Source organism: Manacus vitellinus, unplaced genomic scaffold, assembly GCF_001715985.3.
Source record: "Manacus vitellinus isolate BGI_N305 unplaced genomic scaffold, ASM171598v3 scaffold_6_pilon, whole genome shotgun sequence".
NCBI lineage: Eukaryota > Metazoa > Chordata > Aves > Passeriformes > Pipridae > Manacus > Manacus vitellinus.
In genome coordinates this window covers 3,585,291-3,601,480 of record NW_021940750.1, presented here as the reverse complement: position 1 = coordinate 3,601,480, position 16,190 = coordinate 3,585,291, and the positions used below count along the sequence as shown (strand labels likewise).

At 55.6% G+C, this 16,190-nt stretch overlaps 3 protein-coding genes across 3 annotated transcripts in view; 2 read left to right on the top strand and 1 right to left on the bottom strand.

Annotated features, from left to right (window-relative positions):
- The window catches only part of DGKZ (diacylglycerol kinase zeta), a 53,984-nt gene extending 51,171 nt beyond the window's left edge, over positions 1–2,813 (top strand). Inside the window, exon 31 of the mRNA XM_018082753.2 lies at positions 623–2,813. Coding sequence (XP_017938242.1) covers positions 623–739 — 117 coding nt within the window. The 3' untranslated portion in view covers positions 740–2,813. The remainder of the gene's footprint in view (positions 1–622) is intronic.
- Positions 2,814–9,107: 6,294 nt separating this feature from the next.
- MDK (midkine) lies at positions 9,108–11,059 on the top strand. Its single transcript, XM_018083010.1, has 4 exons — positions 9,108–9,351; positions 9,452–9,613; positions 9,722–9,883; positions 10,326–11,059. The coding sequence occupies exons 1-4, from the start codon at positions 9,273–9,275 to the stop codon at positions 10,349–10,351; spliced, it is 429 nt and encodes a 142-aa protein (XP_017938499.1). The 5' UTR covers positions 9,108–9,272; the 3' UTR covers positions 10,352–11,059.
- Positions 11,060–11,332: 273 nt separating this feature from the next.
- Positions 11,333–15,075, bottom strand: CHRM4 (cholinergic receptor muscarinic 4). Its single transcript, XM_029964309.1, has 2 exons — positions 14,964–15,075; positions 11,333–14,408 (listed from the first exon to the last, which is right to left on the bottom strand). The coding sequence occupies exon 2, from the start codon at positions 14,401–14,403 to the stop codon at positions 12,931–12,933; it is 1,473 nt and encodes a 490-aa protein (XP_029820169.1). The 5' UTR covers positions 14,404–14,408; positions 14,964–15,075; the 3' UTR covers positions 11,333–12,930.
- Positions 15,076–16,190: the final 1,115 nt, after the last annotated feature.

Below are 16,190 nucleotides of genomic sequence, written 5' to 3'. Positions count from 1 at the left end.
TGCCAGGTTTCTGTGGCTTTTCTCAGTGGCACGGCAGAGCCTGGGCACTTGGTGAGAAGGAGCAAGGGGAGGGAGAGGAGATGGAGCTGGGAGCTGTTAACAGATTTGCTTTTTATGGAGTGCGGGAGTTCATTAGTGGACACAGTCCAGATGGCTGCAATAAGCTGGTGAAATGTGATCCTCCTCCGGGAGCAGGAGCGAGCAGGAGTGCTAGCCAGGCTGAGAGAGAGAAGGGGGGTTGGTATTCCTGGGCATTCCCCAGACATACCCCTCATTCCTCACCCTTTCCCTCCTGCCTCCCCAGCATAGGGAAAGAGCAGGTCTTGGGGAACAGCCTTTGTCTCCTCTTGGGTGGCTGGTGATGGCCAGGGCCAGTCTCTGTCCTAGCCATGCCTGGAACTGATGGCCCTTCAGGGGACAGTTTCCAGTCCTGCAGCAGTCAGGCTCCTCAGGACCACACTCTCATCCCATGGTGAGCACATGGGCATTTGGCTACCACCTGCCTTGGGGCTTGGCTGCAGGCTCTGCTGGACCCAGTTGCATGGGGGAATGAGGGCACCTTTGGGTGCCAAGGCAGTATTTAGGCAGTGTTTGGCACTGACTTCTTGCCTCCCCTATGCAGGGAGACACCCCAAAGCACCGTGCTGAGAAAGCCAATGACCCTGACTTAGCTGCCTACCTCGAGAACCGACAGCACTACCAGATGATCCAGCGGGAGGACCAGGAGACAGCTGTGTAGTGCTTGGCGTGCCTTAGCCCAAGCCAGCTTGGGTAGGACAAGAGGACAATGCCAACTGGCAGAGCTATGAGTCTGGCCCAACCCTCCCTAGATATCAGCCTGGTCCTTGGAGATGGATACAGCAGAGTTCTGCCCCAGGCTGGGCTGGGACTCTGTTTATGAGGACAGTGGGTATTTCGGACTTGAAGCCTGATTCTTTGTGCGTCCACTCCTTCACCTCTCATTCACCACATTCCTTGCCCTAGATGGGCTCTATCCCCTGGCCATATTGAGGCAAGCCAGGCTGAAGCCCCCAGTCACTCTTGTGCACGGGAGTAATGCCAGTGCCCCCTCTGCAGGCTCCTGCCTATGATCCTTGTGGGATATCATTCCTCAGCCCCTCTTTCTGCTGGCAGTGCCCCTCTTTTAGGTGCTTGGCTACGTTCAGGTCCTGTTCCTCCTCTCCTGTCTGGCACAGCTGCAGGAGGCACAGGTTCTGCAGGAAGACAGCAGAGGCCATGAGCCTCAGACTTTGCTGCAAGGGAAGCAGCACAACTTACTGCCCCTGCCTCTTCTGGCTCAGGGTATGGATGGCACAGAGGAAGGCTACCAAGCCGTCCCACCATCCTTCCCTCCACAGGGCTGGGTGGGACAGCTTGCACACCCAGTGTCTGCTGGGCATCTCTCTGTGAGCCTACTGCAGCATGTAGCCATGGTGGAGAGCTACTTGACCCTGAGTAGTGCCTGTGGTGAAGCCTGTTATATTTCCCAAATGCTGACTTGGATTCAGCTGCCCTCCCTGGTTCAGTTTCCCCTTCAATGCTAGTCTGTGCATGGGGCTGGAGGAGCAATGCTGGGGTCAGTGCTGCTCTCAGGGATTCCCCCCCATGCCCCTCAACCTGGCAACATGTATCTTCTGAGTCCAACCAAGTCCTGCCATTCCCTAAACTGGGCACAGGACTTTGCAGGGAAAACTTCAGAGCTCACCCAGCCAAGGCACAAAGTCCCTGGACAGGCCACCAGCTCACTGTCTCCAGTTTTTTTCTCCAGAACAAGGAACCTGGGAAGCATATGGGCTCCCAGCCCTGAGTCGCGCCTGCAGGGGGGCCTGCCATGGAGCATGAGGCACCACAACCCATCTCCCCTGCAGTGGACACTTGATGCAGAGGCATCAAGCCAGCCTTTCAGCAAGGCTTTTAGAGAACTGGCATTCTCTGAGACCAGGAGGGGCCAGCAGAGGAGGAAAGCTGGTAGCTCTGGGCCTGGCAAACCTGCTTGGCACTTTCACGTGGGCAGTGAAGTGGGTTGCTGTTCACAGCTTGGATCCTGGGAAAGGATGCTGCTGCTGCCGCGTGGGGTCTGTACAGTCCCTCTGCACTTACACCCAGCTGTGCCCACTGGGTAGTGCCAGATGGCACCATTTGAATCTCCTAATACCAATACCAAAAAAAGGTGATTATACCACAGAGAACCAGAATACTCTTCAGGTTTTTTGGCCAGGGGCAGAGTTCCCTTTGAGGATGGGGGATATTGTAGTGGGGAACAGAGGCAGAGGGCAGTGCAGAGTGGCAGGGGCTAGTGGCACTGGCAGTTAGTAATGTTTGCATCTTAATGCATTCAGAGTTAAGATGCAGGCCAGTGACAAAAAAGGCACTGTCATCTTCTCAGAGGTCCACACTACTGCACTCCCAGATGGGACACCCAGCTTGGCCCAGAGGCATCTACAGCGCCAGCTTCTCCCTTTCTCCCTTATAGTTTTTGTACAGGTAGTTGAGAGACACTGTCCCCCTCCCCACCTGGCCCCTCCGTGCATGCGTGAGCTGAGTTGCTGTGCAATTCCAAGCCTGCTGGTATTTTGAAGACGGAGGGGGCGTTGGTTGCCCTGCTCACTGAGGGCAGGAGTTCTGTGCAATACCTGGGTCTGTGTTTCCTAGATGCTGTTGTAGGATTGTATTTTTGTAACTCCGTGAGGATGCTGGCTCCAGCAGGTCCAGGGCCTGGCACAAGCCTGTGTTCCCATTGCTTTTCAACTTTGACTGTTTGGATGTTGTTGTTTCTTGCCATTGAAATAAAGAGATTGATGTTTTAGTTCCCATCTCCTGCTGCATCCGCAAGAATCCGTAGGGTACTGCACCAGTGATGCCTTGCACAGCTCAAACAAGGTCATACCCCAAGGCCCCTGCCCCCATCCTACCCTGGGGGGTACTCTTGGGTGTTCCCTGTGGGCCCAGGTCCTTGTCCACTTCCCTGCACAGCATCCCTCTGGAACTTTGCTGGATATGGGGTCTTTGTCCCTAGGGACCTTCTCCCCTGTTCTGTGTCATACATCAATACTCGGTGTAACACAGAACAGGGAGAAAGCTCACTGCCATCCCAAGTGATCCAGAAGGGCTTGGAATTGTGAGTTAGGAGCAGGCAGCCTGCTATTGCTCCCTGGGGCAAAGGCAGCAGCCCCAGCGGCTGCCCTGCCCTGCCCTGTGCAGCCCACAGCAATCGGTGGGTGGTGGGTACTACAGTGGCATCCAGCCTCCAATTTAAAACCATTTGTTGGCCTTTTTTTGTGGTGAGCTGTCCCTAGCCATGCTACTCTGCAGGAGATGAGCCTGCCAGGGGCTATTCCTATTGTTTTTCCACTGGTCCTGTGTATGGTGCTGAGCACTGAGGGCAGGGATTATCTCTCCCACCAGCTGCTCTGGTGGGAGGACTGCTCTCCAATTACAAAAGCAGAGGATTAGGGACACTTCTGCTTCCAGCCTCAGACTATTAAGGATGACTGTGGCCAGCACCATCTCTCCTGCATAGTTTCCTTTGGAGAAGGGATGTAATCACTTTGGCTGGCGGAGTGCTGATGATGGAGCCAGAGATGGACATGGTGGGTGATGAGGAGCTATACTTGTACCTTGAACTGGGATTCCTGAGGGCAGTTTGGCAGCCTGCCTGGAAATCCTGCTGCCCCCTCTCTGCTTGGAGAAGCAGCCTCCTTCCCCGGCTGCATTGCCCCTTCCACCCCTCTGTCTCTCTTTATGGTCTTCAACCTTTCAGCTTCTGCCCAGAGCTAACAGTGGGGATCTGTAGCAGGTCTAAGGCACACCAAATTGTCCTGGCCTCCCCTGGGACCCGGCCTACATGCAACTGGGAGGAGGGGGCCCAATCTGCTTCAGTGCCCAGACCCCAGCACTTGGCCTGTGTCTCAACAGCGAGGATTGTCAGTAACCACGGCAATTACTTTTGCACCTGACCCAGTGTCAGGTATATGGTGAGGAAGAGAAGCTGTAACATAATCACTGTGATGAGGGGTGTTAGGAAAGGGGCAGTGTAGCTTTGAGGCAGAGGGCCTTGGTATCTCCCCTTACTCCCTTTTAGTCAGGTGTTGGAGGTTTGGAGGTCTGTCTGCCCTCCTGTGGGATGGAAACACACCTGGGGATATATACACAGGGTGCATGGGTGCAGGCTGGAGAAGGCCATGCAAGCAAGCTGGGATGACAGCAGTTGGCTCTGTTAATGATTACCTGCCACACACCTCAACAAGGAAAACATCGTCCCTCTCCAATGTGCAGCAGTGCTGCACCGTGCACTATCAGTTTCCCAAGGAGCAGGCTTTGACCAAAGATGGAATGTTCAAAGCAGAGCTGACATGCCATGAATTAGCTTGTGACATTTTTAGAGGTAAAAAGCTTGAGCAATTGCAGGGAAATGCACCTGATTTGGTCACACTCCCTCTTTTTCCTCCTTCCCTCAGCATGAGGCCCCTTTCTGCAAACACAGCCTGCTGCTTGTTTGAGCTGGGTGAGGAGCCATTTCCTCCACATCCCTCAGAAAGGGCCCAAAGGGATCAAGCACAGGCACTGCTGAGACTGATGTGCACCAATGCATCCCTGCTCTCCTGCATGTCCAGCACTTGTCTCCTGGTCTCCAGCCCAAGAAGGCAACAGGAGGGGATTGGGAATGGCTGGAAATGGAAGGAGTGAAAGTTTGCACAGGATTTCACCATACCTTATGCTGCTCTGCCCTGGGGACCCCAGCGAGATCTCCAGCTCCTGGCCAGAGACAGCTGAAGAAAAGCAGCATTGCTCACTCCACACCTAGTTCTTTAAGGTTTCTACCAGGCCTTGGTTTGCTCATCACAGTCCCTTAACTCAGACTTGCAAACGCGATGCACACCTAGGTCCTTCCCCATGTTTTTTACAGTGAAGTTTTTCTTGGCAGCTTTCTTCAGCTTTAGTTTAAAGGCCCAGCAATTGGGGGAGGCTGTTAGCCTTGCTACCTGCCCAGCTGTCAGGATCCATTTCTGCATCCTGGCCTCAAACGTACAGCCCAGCATGTCCAGACCCCTCACCACCCAGAGCAGTACCTGTTGCTGTGTATGCAGCAGGCAGGGGAGATTCCATGTTCCCACATTTGCCAGCCTCCTCAAAACCTCTGCAGATGTTCAGGAAACTACTGGCAGGGTGTGAGTTAAATGCACTGATCTCACGAGAAGAGAGCTGGTTTCAAAGCAGCTCATAAAAACCAGCCCCTCCTGCCCTGCAACCCTGCCTGTGCCGGTCCTGCTTTCAGCAACCTTCTTCCAGAATAACGATGGCAAAACGGCTCCATTCCCCACCACAGCCCGATTCTTGTGGCATGACACTCGCCTTTCTGACTGCTAACTCCAGAGGAGAATTGGCTTGGCCCCTGCCTCAGCTCACCTCCTAAGAAAAGGGGGCAGATGTGGGGAAGGGAGCAGTCATGTCGGCAAGGTCCTTTTCATCCCCCCCCAGCAGTCTGCTACCGCAGCTTGGTCCAAGGAGAAGAGCTGCAGCATGGCTGAGCTGGGGACCGGCAGGCAGGTCACAAGGGATGGTCTGGAGAGATGCTTGGGCCAGCATGTTAGTGATGTGCTGCTTTGGGTACTGAGCAACTACCTCCCCCCCAGTACCCTCCCACGAGGGGCAGAGCAAGCAGGGAGAGACCACGAAAGGTCGGTCCATCGATGCCAGTGGCCTTGATGGGGAAAGAGGCATCTACGGAGCTGGCAGAAACACGGTATGGTTCCCTTCACTCCACCGAGGTCCCAGGACCACCTTCCAGCGTGTCTCAGAGCGGCAGCCCCCAGGAGAGACCCTAACCGGCTGTTCAGCTGTGCACCCCTTCGGCCACTCAGTGATATTGGGGTGCGTGGTAAGCTGAATCCTCGCAGCTTCCCTGGTACCACGCAGTGGCTGCGAGTGGGAGAGCACTGCGTTAAGGTGAGACCGGGCAGGGGGCAGGGGCCGTGCCCCGCGGGACCTGACGCCCCCGGGCCCAGCACACCCCCCAGACCAGCGAGCCACCGCCTGCCCGCGTTCCCCCTCCCCGCCGGCCGAGGGGCCAGCCTGCCCCCTCCGCCGCCCTGCCTTTTCTGCCTGCCCGGGGGGCTAGGGGGGCAGAGGAGGAGCTTGCGAAAAGTTTTTTGGCTAAAAAACCCACCTTTTTGCTGCCAGCCGAGCCCGACGTCAGGGGCCGCTGTGCGCTGCGCAGGGGATCCGCACGCGGCCGCCACACAAAGGCAGCAGCTCCGCACCGCGCTGCTCCGCTCCGCACCGCAGGTGAGTGTGGCCCCCCAACCCCAGCACTCGGGGTCGCTCCCCCACCCCAAGCCCCCGTGGACGGCGGCACTGCCCGCCCGACGCCGCGGAGATGGGCGCCTTCGGGGAGGCGAGAGGCGACTTCCCCCTCACCTCCCCAGCGAGGCGGCAGTAATCCAGGCTGAGGGTTCCCCGCAGGGGGAAGGGGCTTTGCCTTGGTGGAGAACACAGTCCTGCCTGGTGAGAAGCTGCAGAAAAGGGCGATTGGGGCAGGGGTGCCGGGGGCGGCGTACCCTGGGGTGCGGGATCGCCTGCGAGAACTGGGAAAGAGCCCGGAGATGCAGGAGGATGGAGTTTAGGAGGGACTCAGGGCACCTGGAGAGCAGACGGGTTGAAGCAGTGGCCTGGTGTCTTAGCCCCAGTCCTCTTGGGAAGCACCCCACTGTCTCTCGGGGAGAACTCAGCTGGTGGGAGATGCACCGACTGGAGCCTGGGGAGGTGCCCCGGAGCGGGGCTCGGCCACTGCCAGCCTCTCCGGGGGCCGAGGGGAAAGCGCTGTGCTGGGACCACGCACAGCATCTACTCTGGTGTGGGAGCAAAGAGCGGAGGTGCTCCCCTCTCTGCCCCTAGTGCACGGGCAGAACATTTTCTCCCTGGAGCACCTTCTCCTCTCGCGAGCTGAAGATGAGGCCGCCTGCTGGAAAGCCCCAGAGCCCCCCGGGTCTGCTCCCCTCAGCACCTCCAGCAGAACTTCCTGATCATGCTAAGGCCTTGGCTCACGAGGAGAAGCTCAGTCTCCCCTTTCCTGGCAGCAGAGAGCTTCATGCTTTCTGTGTGCTTGGCACTCCAGGCCACAGGCTCCCCGAGCGCTGGGCTTCCCAAGTGCTGGGCTCCCTGCCCAGAGCAGCTCAGCCCGCAGAGGCAGGACCACAGTCCCGTGCCCACCTCTGCCAGAGTCATCTGTAATTTGAGCCCAACCAAGAGGTCCCACTGCTGGAAAAGGGACTGCAAAGGGTCTTGCAAGCCCAGCAGCTGCCGTGCTACCTGGAGTGCATCGGGGCAGTAGCAAGGGGAGAGGATCTGGGGAGGGTGTGTGGCCTGCATTAGGAAAAGCCAGTGGCACTATCTGGCCCTGCGTAGTGTTCAGAAGGGATCAGGCTATTTGGAAAACCACTTGGAAAACTGCACTCGCTTTCCCTTGTGAATGCATTAGGATGAGCTATGACTGAAGACTTTTACCTGGAAGATGTGATGTGCCAGGCAGAGCCTGGGAGCAGATCCAGTAGCTGTAGCTGGTCTGCCCTCAGAGTGCCCTTTCTCACATCCCTCTGCACACATGGGCAGGGCCCCACAGCACCCAGAGGGAGCACACGGTGTCCATACCTGGAAAGGAGGCAGGGGTGAGCATGGCAACTAGGGCTGTCTGCCCTGGGGGCTTGAAGATCTTGTCTGAAGGGCCAGAGCAGAAGGCACTGGGCTAGGAAGTAGGTGCAAGGAGCACAGGGAAATGCTCTGCAGCCAAGTATGGAAGAAGTTTGCAGAGAACCTGAAACCAGAGAGATGCTGTGAATATGTGCAGATGTCAGAGGTGCTGCCCCATAAGAGGTGCTGCCCTATAAGAGGTGCTGCAGAAAGCAGGACAGCTGTGTCTGTAACTCAGCTCAGCTCCAGCCTTGTCATCTATAACCAGCCCATCTGGGCTGAGCTCTTGTCCTCTTTGAAGGCAGGTGGGTGGGAACAGAGCTGAGCCAAGCTGTGCTCGGCAGGATGGCTCTCAGCCTGGCTGGGTGAGGGGGAAGGCAGATCTCACCCTTGTGACTGTGCCCTTAGCCAGCCAGTCTGTGTAATTCCCTGTGACAGTTCAATGCAGAGCGAAGCCGGCAGCTTGGCAGCGGATGCATGAAAGGTGAGTGCACTGGAGCCTGAATAATGTGGGATGCTGCTCTCTCTGGCACACTGCCCGGGGAGCCTGGGGGTAGGGAGCAAACACTGACCCCAGGTTCTTCCCTGCATTGATGTCCTCTTGGGCCTGCAGTTCACCCTGTCCTCTAGAGGCCAGTCCTGCCAAGCACATCAAGCCCATTGTAGAGCCAGGGCAGGTGCAATTTATTTTCTGGCTGGCTGCTGCCACACAGATATGGGTGGCATCCTAGAGGACTTTGGTGGAGCAGGGAAGGGGATGCCAGCTCTGCACATATGCACAAGCTGGGATGCCAGTGTTGCCAGCAGCATCCCACAGAGTCTCATGGTGACAGCTGGAGGGGAGCTGTCACCTGTTCCAAGGCCACCAGGGCAGGGGGTTGAGGGCAGGGTCCCAGGAGTCAAACCCTTAAGTGTGTGCACCCTTGTCCCCAACATGCTTCCAAGTGCATGCACACCTGTGCACCCCCCTGCATGCATAGGTGGCACCAGCAGTGGGCTCAGCACTCCCACTCCATCCCTCCAACAAGCTCCCACACTGCTTTTTTTGGTGTTTAATCCATTGGTTTAACTCTCAGACCCTGCCTGGCAGCAAGTTTGTTTTTCCCAGGCTTTTTTCTTTTCCCCCAGCCTCCTCTGGAACTGGAGAAAGGTATTATGGGAGCTGTGCCCCCTGGCCCTGGACAGCCTGCTGGGTGCTCAATAAAGAATCCACAGGCACCCAACTTTAGGACCTTCCCCAGCTGCTGTGCGGAGTGTGGGGGTCCCCATGGAGAGCATTTCAACCACACACAGGGCAATGAGGGGACTGCAAGGATGGGAACAATCTTTCAGCCCTCTAGCTCTGGTGGGAGCCACTTACTGAGCTACACAATCAACCTTCCTGTTACAATTAATGCACATATTCTAATGGGTGGCAATGACCAGGGCACAGGGGTGTACACACACACGTGGGGGGGGTGTGCAATGGAGGCAGCTGCTGTCTTACCCCCGCACAGGCTGCCCACAGCCCACTATGCCCTCTGCTCGACACCACATTGCACCCCAACCTCCCACCCATCTCACCCTCTCCCTCCTTCCCAGGCAGGATGCAAATTCGAGGCCTCCTCCTCCTCCTGGTACTGATCCTGCTGGCTGCCACCACTGAGGCTGGCAAAACCAAGAAAGGTGAGGGGGCAGCCCGGGGCAGGGAGCCAGTCGGGTGGGGGCAGCCTGGGGTGTGCTCTTCTGTCCTTGCAGAGAGCACCCACTCCTCTTTTCCTCACAGAGAAAGCAAAGAAGGATGGCTCCAAGTGTGAGGATTGGCGCTGGGGACCTTGTGTTCCCAACAGTAAGGACTGTGGCCTGGGCTACCGTGAGGGAACTTGCAAAGATGAGAGCAAGAAGCTCAAGTGCAAGATCCCCTGCAACTGGAAGAAGAAATTTGGAGGTGGGTACATGAAGGTAGGGTGGCTGGGGACCATGCTGGGGTGGGTGATGGGGGCTGATGCCCACACCAGGTCCTAAATAGCTCTGATGCCTGTCCCCTCTCATCCAGCTGACTGCAAGTACAAGTTTGAGAGCTGGGGAGGGTGTAGTGCTCAGACAGGCTTGAAGACTCGCTCAGGCATCCTGAAGAAAGCCCTGTACAATGCCCAGTGTGAGGAGATCGTCTCTGTGACCAAGCCCTGCTCTTCCAAGATCAAGTCAAAGTCCAAAGGTCAGTTCTCACTACTCCTGTCCCTAGAAGAGTCCTGCTGGGACCCTAGGCAAGGGTTTTTCGGAGATATCTTGGCCCATTGGAGTTGAGCTTTGCTGGTGGTGCGGGGGATTACATAAGTTGTTCTTTTCTTTGCAGCTGCACACGTGACAACCCCAAAGTGCAGCTGCTGGCTGGGTGGGATGCAAGTGCTGCTAGGAAAAACCCCGATCCCCCCGCAAGTCACTACCGGTTTTGGTGGGATGGGGATCCCCTGCTCTCCTCCCTGGGACTAATGAAAAACATGGTTTTACGTGGTGGGTGGCCTCCTGCCAGGATGTGTCCGCCGCTGTGCTGTGCCATGCTGGCTGTGCTGGCTACATTTCTACCACAGCTCTGTCTGGGGGACCAGTGACTTCCAGCAGATACACTAACTCTTGTCTCCTGTGCTTCTCGAATGCAGCGAAGAAAGGCAAGGGGAAGGACTAGAACAGGAAGCCATCATCTTCATCGGCCCCTAAACATCGTGCCTACAGGACTGGATGCCCAGCTGCAGCTGGCCCATGCTACAGTCTTCCTTCTCCCCTCCTTCCTCCTTTCCATGACCTCCTGTTTCGCTGAGATGCCTTGTTTTAATCATTAGTGTTGTAGAGAGCAAACCCATCCACCCACCCTGCAGGAGAGGCTGCTTCTGTCCTTGCTACCCCACTGCCACTGCCAATGCCTCTCACTCATCTTCTCTCAGCTCGTGTTGGGGTTCACTGGGATGTGCCCAGAGAGCTGGGATGAGAACACACATTTTTCCACCCTCCAGCACAAATGAGTTGCCTTTAGCACATCCTTTGGCAAGTCCAGGAGCCTTATTGTTCCTCCACCAGCTACCAGTGACAGAGGGAAGGGATGGGTGTTGAATGCCAGAGTAACTCCATTACTCCTGCCCCTTACTTGAGGACTGCTCTCAGCTCAGGAGGCTTATTCTAGCATCCCTTTGGCTAGGGCACAAATTACCTGCAGCTGAGGTAAACACAACCATCACCCCCAGGAACCACTGTGTCTCCTCTCCTCTATCCCTTCTAACCATGTGTGTTCACACTAGGGCTGCAGCCCCTCTGCCTTTGCCACACCAACACTGGTGCTGGGTGGGAGCTCTCACTCCTTCTGGAAATGGGGTTTGTTTTCTTTTCCAATAAAAATCTTTTTTTAAAAAGTATCAGAACCAACCTGTTGACCCCATGAAGTGCTGCTGTGCTGGAAACCCCAGCAAACCCCAGCTTTGCTGGCCACACCGGGACCACCAGTGAAGTTACTGTGCAACTGGCGGTGGTTGCCTGGGTGCCACACGAGCATGGTCCTGGAGAAAACACATGGGTCAGACCTCACAGCCTCTTCTCAGCAGCGCTTCAGGCTACCCCACCTTAACCTCGACAGAAGGGAGGGAGCTGCCACCCACACTGCAGGAAATGTCACCGGTAGTTGACACTGGGAAGTTGGGAAGGAGCACCCAGGTGATGACTCATTTACTCCTCACACTGTAGCTGCTGTTTTCTGATTCAAGGTCTTTATTTGTCTTGGGATGGGATGGGTTGGGCCACAGTTGTAACCATTTGAATATACCCAGAAGCCCACCAGGCATTTTGGGCACACCTGTGTGAATTATCCTAAAGGCAGTGGTGGAGGGGTTTCCATCTGGGTTGGGGCAGCCTTTCTCCAGGTTACACAGCATCATCCTGGTGTGAGGATGGGAAAGAAATATGGACACAAAATTTGCCAGTGCTAGAGTGGCCCTGTCCCATTCCTTGTCTACACCTGGCTGTGTCCACCAATGCTTCCAGAAACCTGGCTTTGGAAGAAGCTGAGCAGCAGTCCTGGGATGGCCTGGGTTTGCACACACAGCGGGGCTGGGCGGAGGCTGGGACGCTGGCTGAAGCCCGCATGCTGAGGGCTCTGCCACAACACCCACGACAGCATTACATCCATTTACAAAGCTCAGCAACTGGCTCCTTCAGCCTCCCTGGAGCATCCTGCTGCATCCGGGGCAGGAGAGGGCCTCTCCCGCCTCCAGAGCCATGCACCAGGCCTCCCACACCCACCATGGGGAGACTGGGGACCTGCTCATGGTCCGGATGAAACACAGGGCAACTCGGCCACATTGTAAACTCTCTTCCCACTTGCCTCCAAGGCCCCCAGGTCCCACCTGTCCCACCCAAGGACAGTTAATTTCACAGTCACTGCTGCCCACTTCTCAGGGGCCACGTTCCCCAGGCTGTGGAGCTAACTCCTGCACCACACCACTGCTTTCTTTGCAGTTTTGGTTTCCATCACCACAGGAGGTGACTGGACTTCACACTCCTCATCCAGGAGTGAGATACTTGGCTTGTTTGTCCAGGCATTTGCTGTCTGAGGACAGAAAGGGCATGAAGAGGACAGTGGAGCCAAAGTCCAGGGAAAAATTCTGCCCTGGGTCCCTGCATGAGGATGCCTGATGGCACTCTGAGGAGAAAGGAAGGAGCTTGCCACATGTTAGGGTGCCATCTTGCCTGCCTTGGGAGGGGGCCTGGCTGGGCCAGTAGGGCTCCCCATTAGCATGTCTGAGCTAGCCTGGTACAAGATGTCTAGCAAATGTTTGGCCCTGGTTTCTTTTCGTTTCTTGGGTAATAAACATTTTAAAAGCCCATTGAAAGCATCCAGCATTAGCCCATCTGCATGCAGACAAGCTCTGATGCTCTGGAGACAGTCAGCCAGGGGAGAAGTTGCATCCAGTCTTAGGAGAAACACTGATGCCATTTGACCAATCTCAAGAGCATGGAGCTGGGGAGGGCTCCTGGTGACCACATCTCCTCCTCTTGCCTCTGGCTTTCCTGCTGGCTCCCCAGGCTAGTCCCCAGGCCCTGGAAGGACTTGCAGCTCAGAGGTGCCTTGGATCTTTGTCAGCATTAGATGAAGGGCATCATCTGCAATCACTGCACAGTCTGCACTGTTGTGAGTGGGGAGCAGAGGAACCCCTGCTGGCAAAGGAGGCAAAGGGAAGGGCTTCCATAATGTTACTGAAGTGGTCCCTGAGTGCCAGTTTATCTGGCTGTGCCAATGTTCCTGTACTGGCACATGAGAAGGTGCTTGAAGGTTTTCTTGAAAGTGGCGTTGCAGAGGGCATAGCAGGCTGGGTTGATGGTGCTGTTGACATAGCAGAGCCAGTAGCCAATGTACCACACTGTTTCAGGTACACAGGTCTCACAGAAGGTGTTAATGAGGACCATCACGTTGTATGGAGTCCATGTGAGTATGAAGGCTAGCAGGATAGCAAATATGGTGCGGGTGACTTTCTTCTCTCGGGCTGCCATCTGGCGCTTTTTCCGTACTTGGCTTCTGGCAATGCTAGCAAACTTCCTGGCAACATTGGCTGGGCGGCTGTTGGCCAGGGAGTTGTGGTTAGAGCCTCCAGCCTTAGCTGGGACGATCTCAATGGCGGTAACACATTCACTCCCAGTCTGCTTGGTGACAATCTTAATCTTGGACCACTTGGAAGTTGGGTTCACCCGTGGGTGGGATGGGCTCTGTCCTTGTCCCACTGGCAAGATTTCTGCTGTAGGCTTGTCTTTTGTGGTCTGGGTCATACTGACAGTGCTGGACTCATTAGATGTCTCCTTCTCTTCCTGATGGCCAGTGGCCTCTGTCTGTGCTGATGGCTGGTCATCCACTTTCCCATTCCTCACCTCCTCCTTCACCTCCACAGCCCTCTTGGGAGAGTTATTATTGTTCTGTTTGACCAGGGGGCCCTTGAGGAACCTGAGGGACTTGGCTTTCCTCTCTTTTCTGCTTTCAGGCTTATGTCTCCTCACCCTGCTTCTGCTGGCCAGGGAGATGTGGATGTACAGCACTGTCATGATGACTACGGGAAGGTAGAAAGCAGCAATGGCCGTGCCAAAGGTCACTGCTGGGTTGGAGAGGAACTGGATGTAGCATTCCCTCTCAGGGACTGTCCTCTTGCCCACAATGAACTGCCAGAACAAGATGGCAGGGGCCCAGAGAACGAAGGACAATATCCATGCGGCTGCAATCATCAGCCCTGCCATCTTGGTGGTCCTCCTGGCGGGGTATGTCAGGGGCTTGGTGACACAGAAGTACCGGTCAAAGCTGATGATGAGCAGGTTCATGACAGAGGCGTTGCTCACCACATAGTCCAGAGCCAGCCACAGGTCACACACCACGGCCCCCAGCGGCCAGTAGCCTTTGATGATGTAGACAGTGTAGAGGTTCATGGAGAAGACCCCGATGATAAGGTCTGCGCAGGCCAGGCTGAAGAGGAAGTAGTTGTTGACGGTCTGGAGCTGTCGGTTCACCTTGATGGAGAGCATCACCAGGATGTTCCCCACCACGGTGACAAGGCTGAGCGAGCCAGTGACTGTGGCAATGAAAACCAGTTCCACTGTCTTGTAGTTGGTGGGAGGCTGGATGGCCACCTCGGAGCGGTTGCCCAGGGTGAAGTTGTCATAGGTCAGGTTGGCCATCTTTGCCTGCCAGGGCTGAGCAGAAAGGTTGTGCATGGAGTCTGCAAGGGGAACGGGGAAAGAAAGGGAGAATATCAGACTTGCCGGCCTGTGCTGGCAGCATTTGCTGCCTTCTCAGTTTCCCAGGCCATCACTGCTCTTGGCTAGTGCTCAAAAATCTCACGGCATTCCTGGTCTTTCTCTGCCACTACAGCCTTCCCCCAGAAGTTCTCTGGAGGCAGTTTTTGTGTCCCTTTTTTAGCAGTAGAGGAGGCACAGAGGCTGCAGAGAGAGAAGCAGGGTCAGGTCTAGGGACAGCCCTTTGGCCAGGGTGAGATGGTCTTTTTTTGCAGGGCTAGAAACTGCATCCTGGCAGGAGCACAGACCTCATGTGCCCCGGAGAGGCATGCAGAGACCAAAGGTCTTCTGGGGGAACGGGGCTGCAGAGCCCAGCAGTGATGCACACACAGCACTCGCTGCTAGAACAGCATGGCATGGAGCCAGTGCCCTGCCTCAGAGATGAGAGCAGGTTTATGGTATGCCTCAGACATGTCCTGCTGAGCTCCCCAAGAGGGGGGTTAATCCACAAAGCCTGTGCCATGGCCCACTCAGCTCACCTGTGTCTCTGGCAGCAAACAGTTCCTTCTGGAAGATGAAATCTGTGACAAGGAAAACAGCAAGTTACACTACAGCTTTAGACCCAAGGAGTTTGTGTGACTCCCACAACATCTTACTGGGGGCACCAACCTGTCCAATAGGTTGACTGCTTGGATGCAGATGGCTGAAAAGCCAAGGCTGAAAATGGGGAATTTGGCTTGGCCTGGTTCACAGCTCAGCCCTAGCAGGCACAGGAGAGGGAGGGAGCTGCATGAGTGCCATCAGTCAGTGACACTGGTAAGTGATGGCCCCTTACCCCAGTCCCACATCACGCTGCAGCTGCTGCCACCCCAGCCATGGAGATGTACAGGGTGAAGTCAGACACCTCAGCATGAAATTATTTATGAAAGGTGATGAGAGTTATGGACAGAAAGACTGCCTTCATCCGAAACAAGATGCCTGTGGTTAACTCCCCAAGGTAAGAGTAGAATGGACCTTAAAAAAAAATCAGTAGACCAAAATTGCTGTGTTGGGACGAAGGGGAATTTCCGGGAAGGTGAAGGAAAAGCAAAGGTGCTGAGGGAGATGGACTAGACAGAAGAGCTTCCCACTGGATCTGCCTCTCCTGCACCACACGGACCCCCAAAACATGCTGGGCCTTCAGCAGCTTTACCCTGGGTCCTGGGGTCATCCCAACCCCACCAGCCCATCAAGGGCAGCCTCTCCAGCAGCTTTGCCTGGCGCCCAGGGCAGTGGTCCTGCCAGGCAGCCCATCCAGCCCCATGGGTGCTGCTGCCAGGAACCCAGTGGAAACCAGTGAGCAAGTGGGTGTCCACACTGTGCCCTTGACACAGCATGTCTCTACAAGCTGGTGTGGGTGCTGGCTCCCAATGCCTGGGACTCCTGAAGTTGATTTTGCTAAGTGTATAAACACACCATTAACATGCGCCTCCTCCAAACGGGGTCTGGCAGGCTTTGGGATCAGTTCATCTATTTAAAGTATTTTAAAATACATACCCTTGTCTTTTATTTGTGGTGAGGGTAGAAGATTTCTGCCATCAGCAAACAGCCAAGGTTTTAATATAACCACTTTCTAAAGAGATGCAGGTATAATTAAATGGAAACATGGCTGCTGAGATGCTAAAGCCAGGCACCAATGTAGCCATTGGGCAGCTTCTGCATTAGCAAGGCTACAGCCACGATAGCGGTGGAGCTTTTCTTCCAGGTGCAGGGGAAAGAAGTGGGTG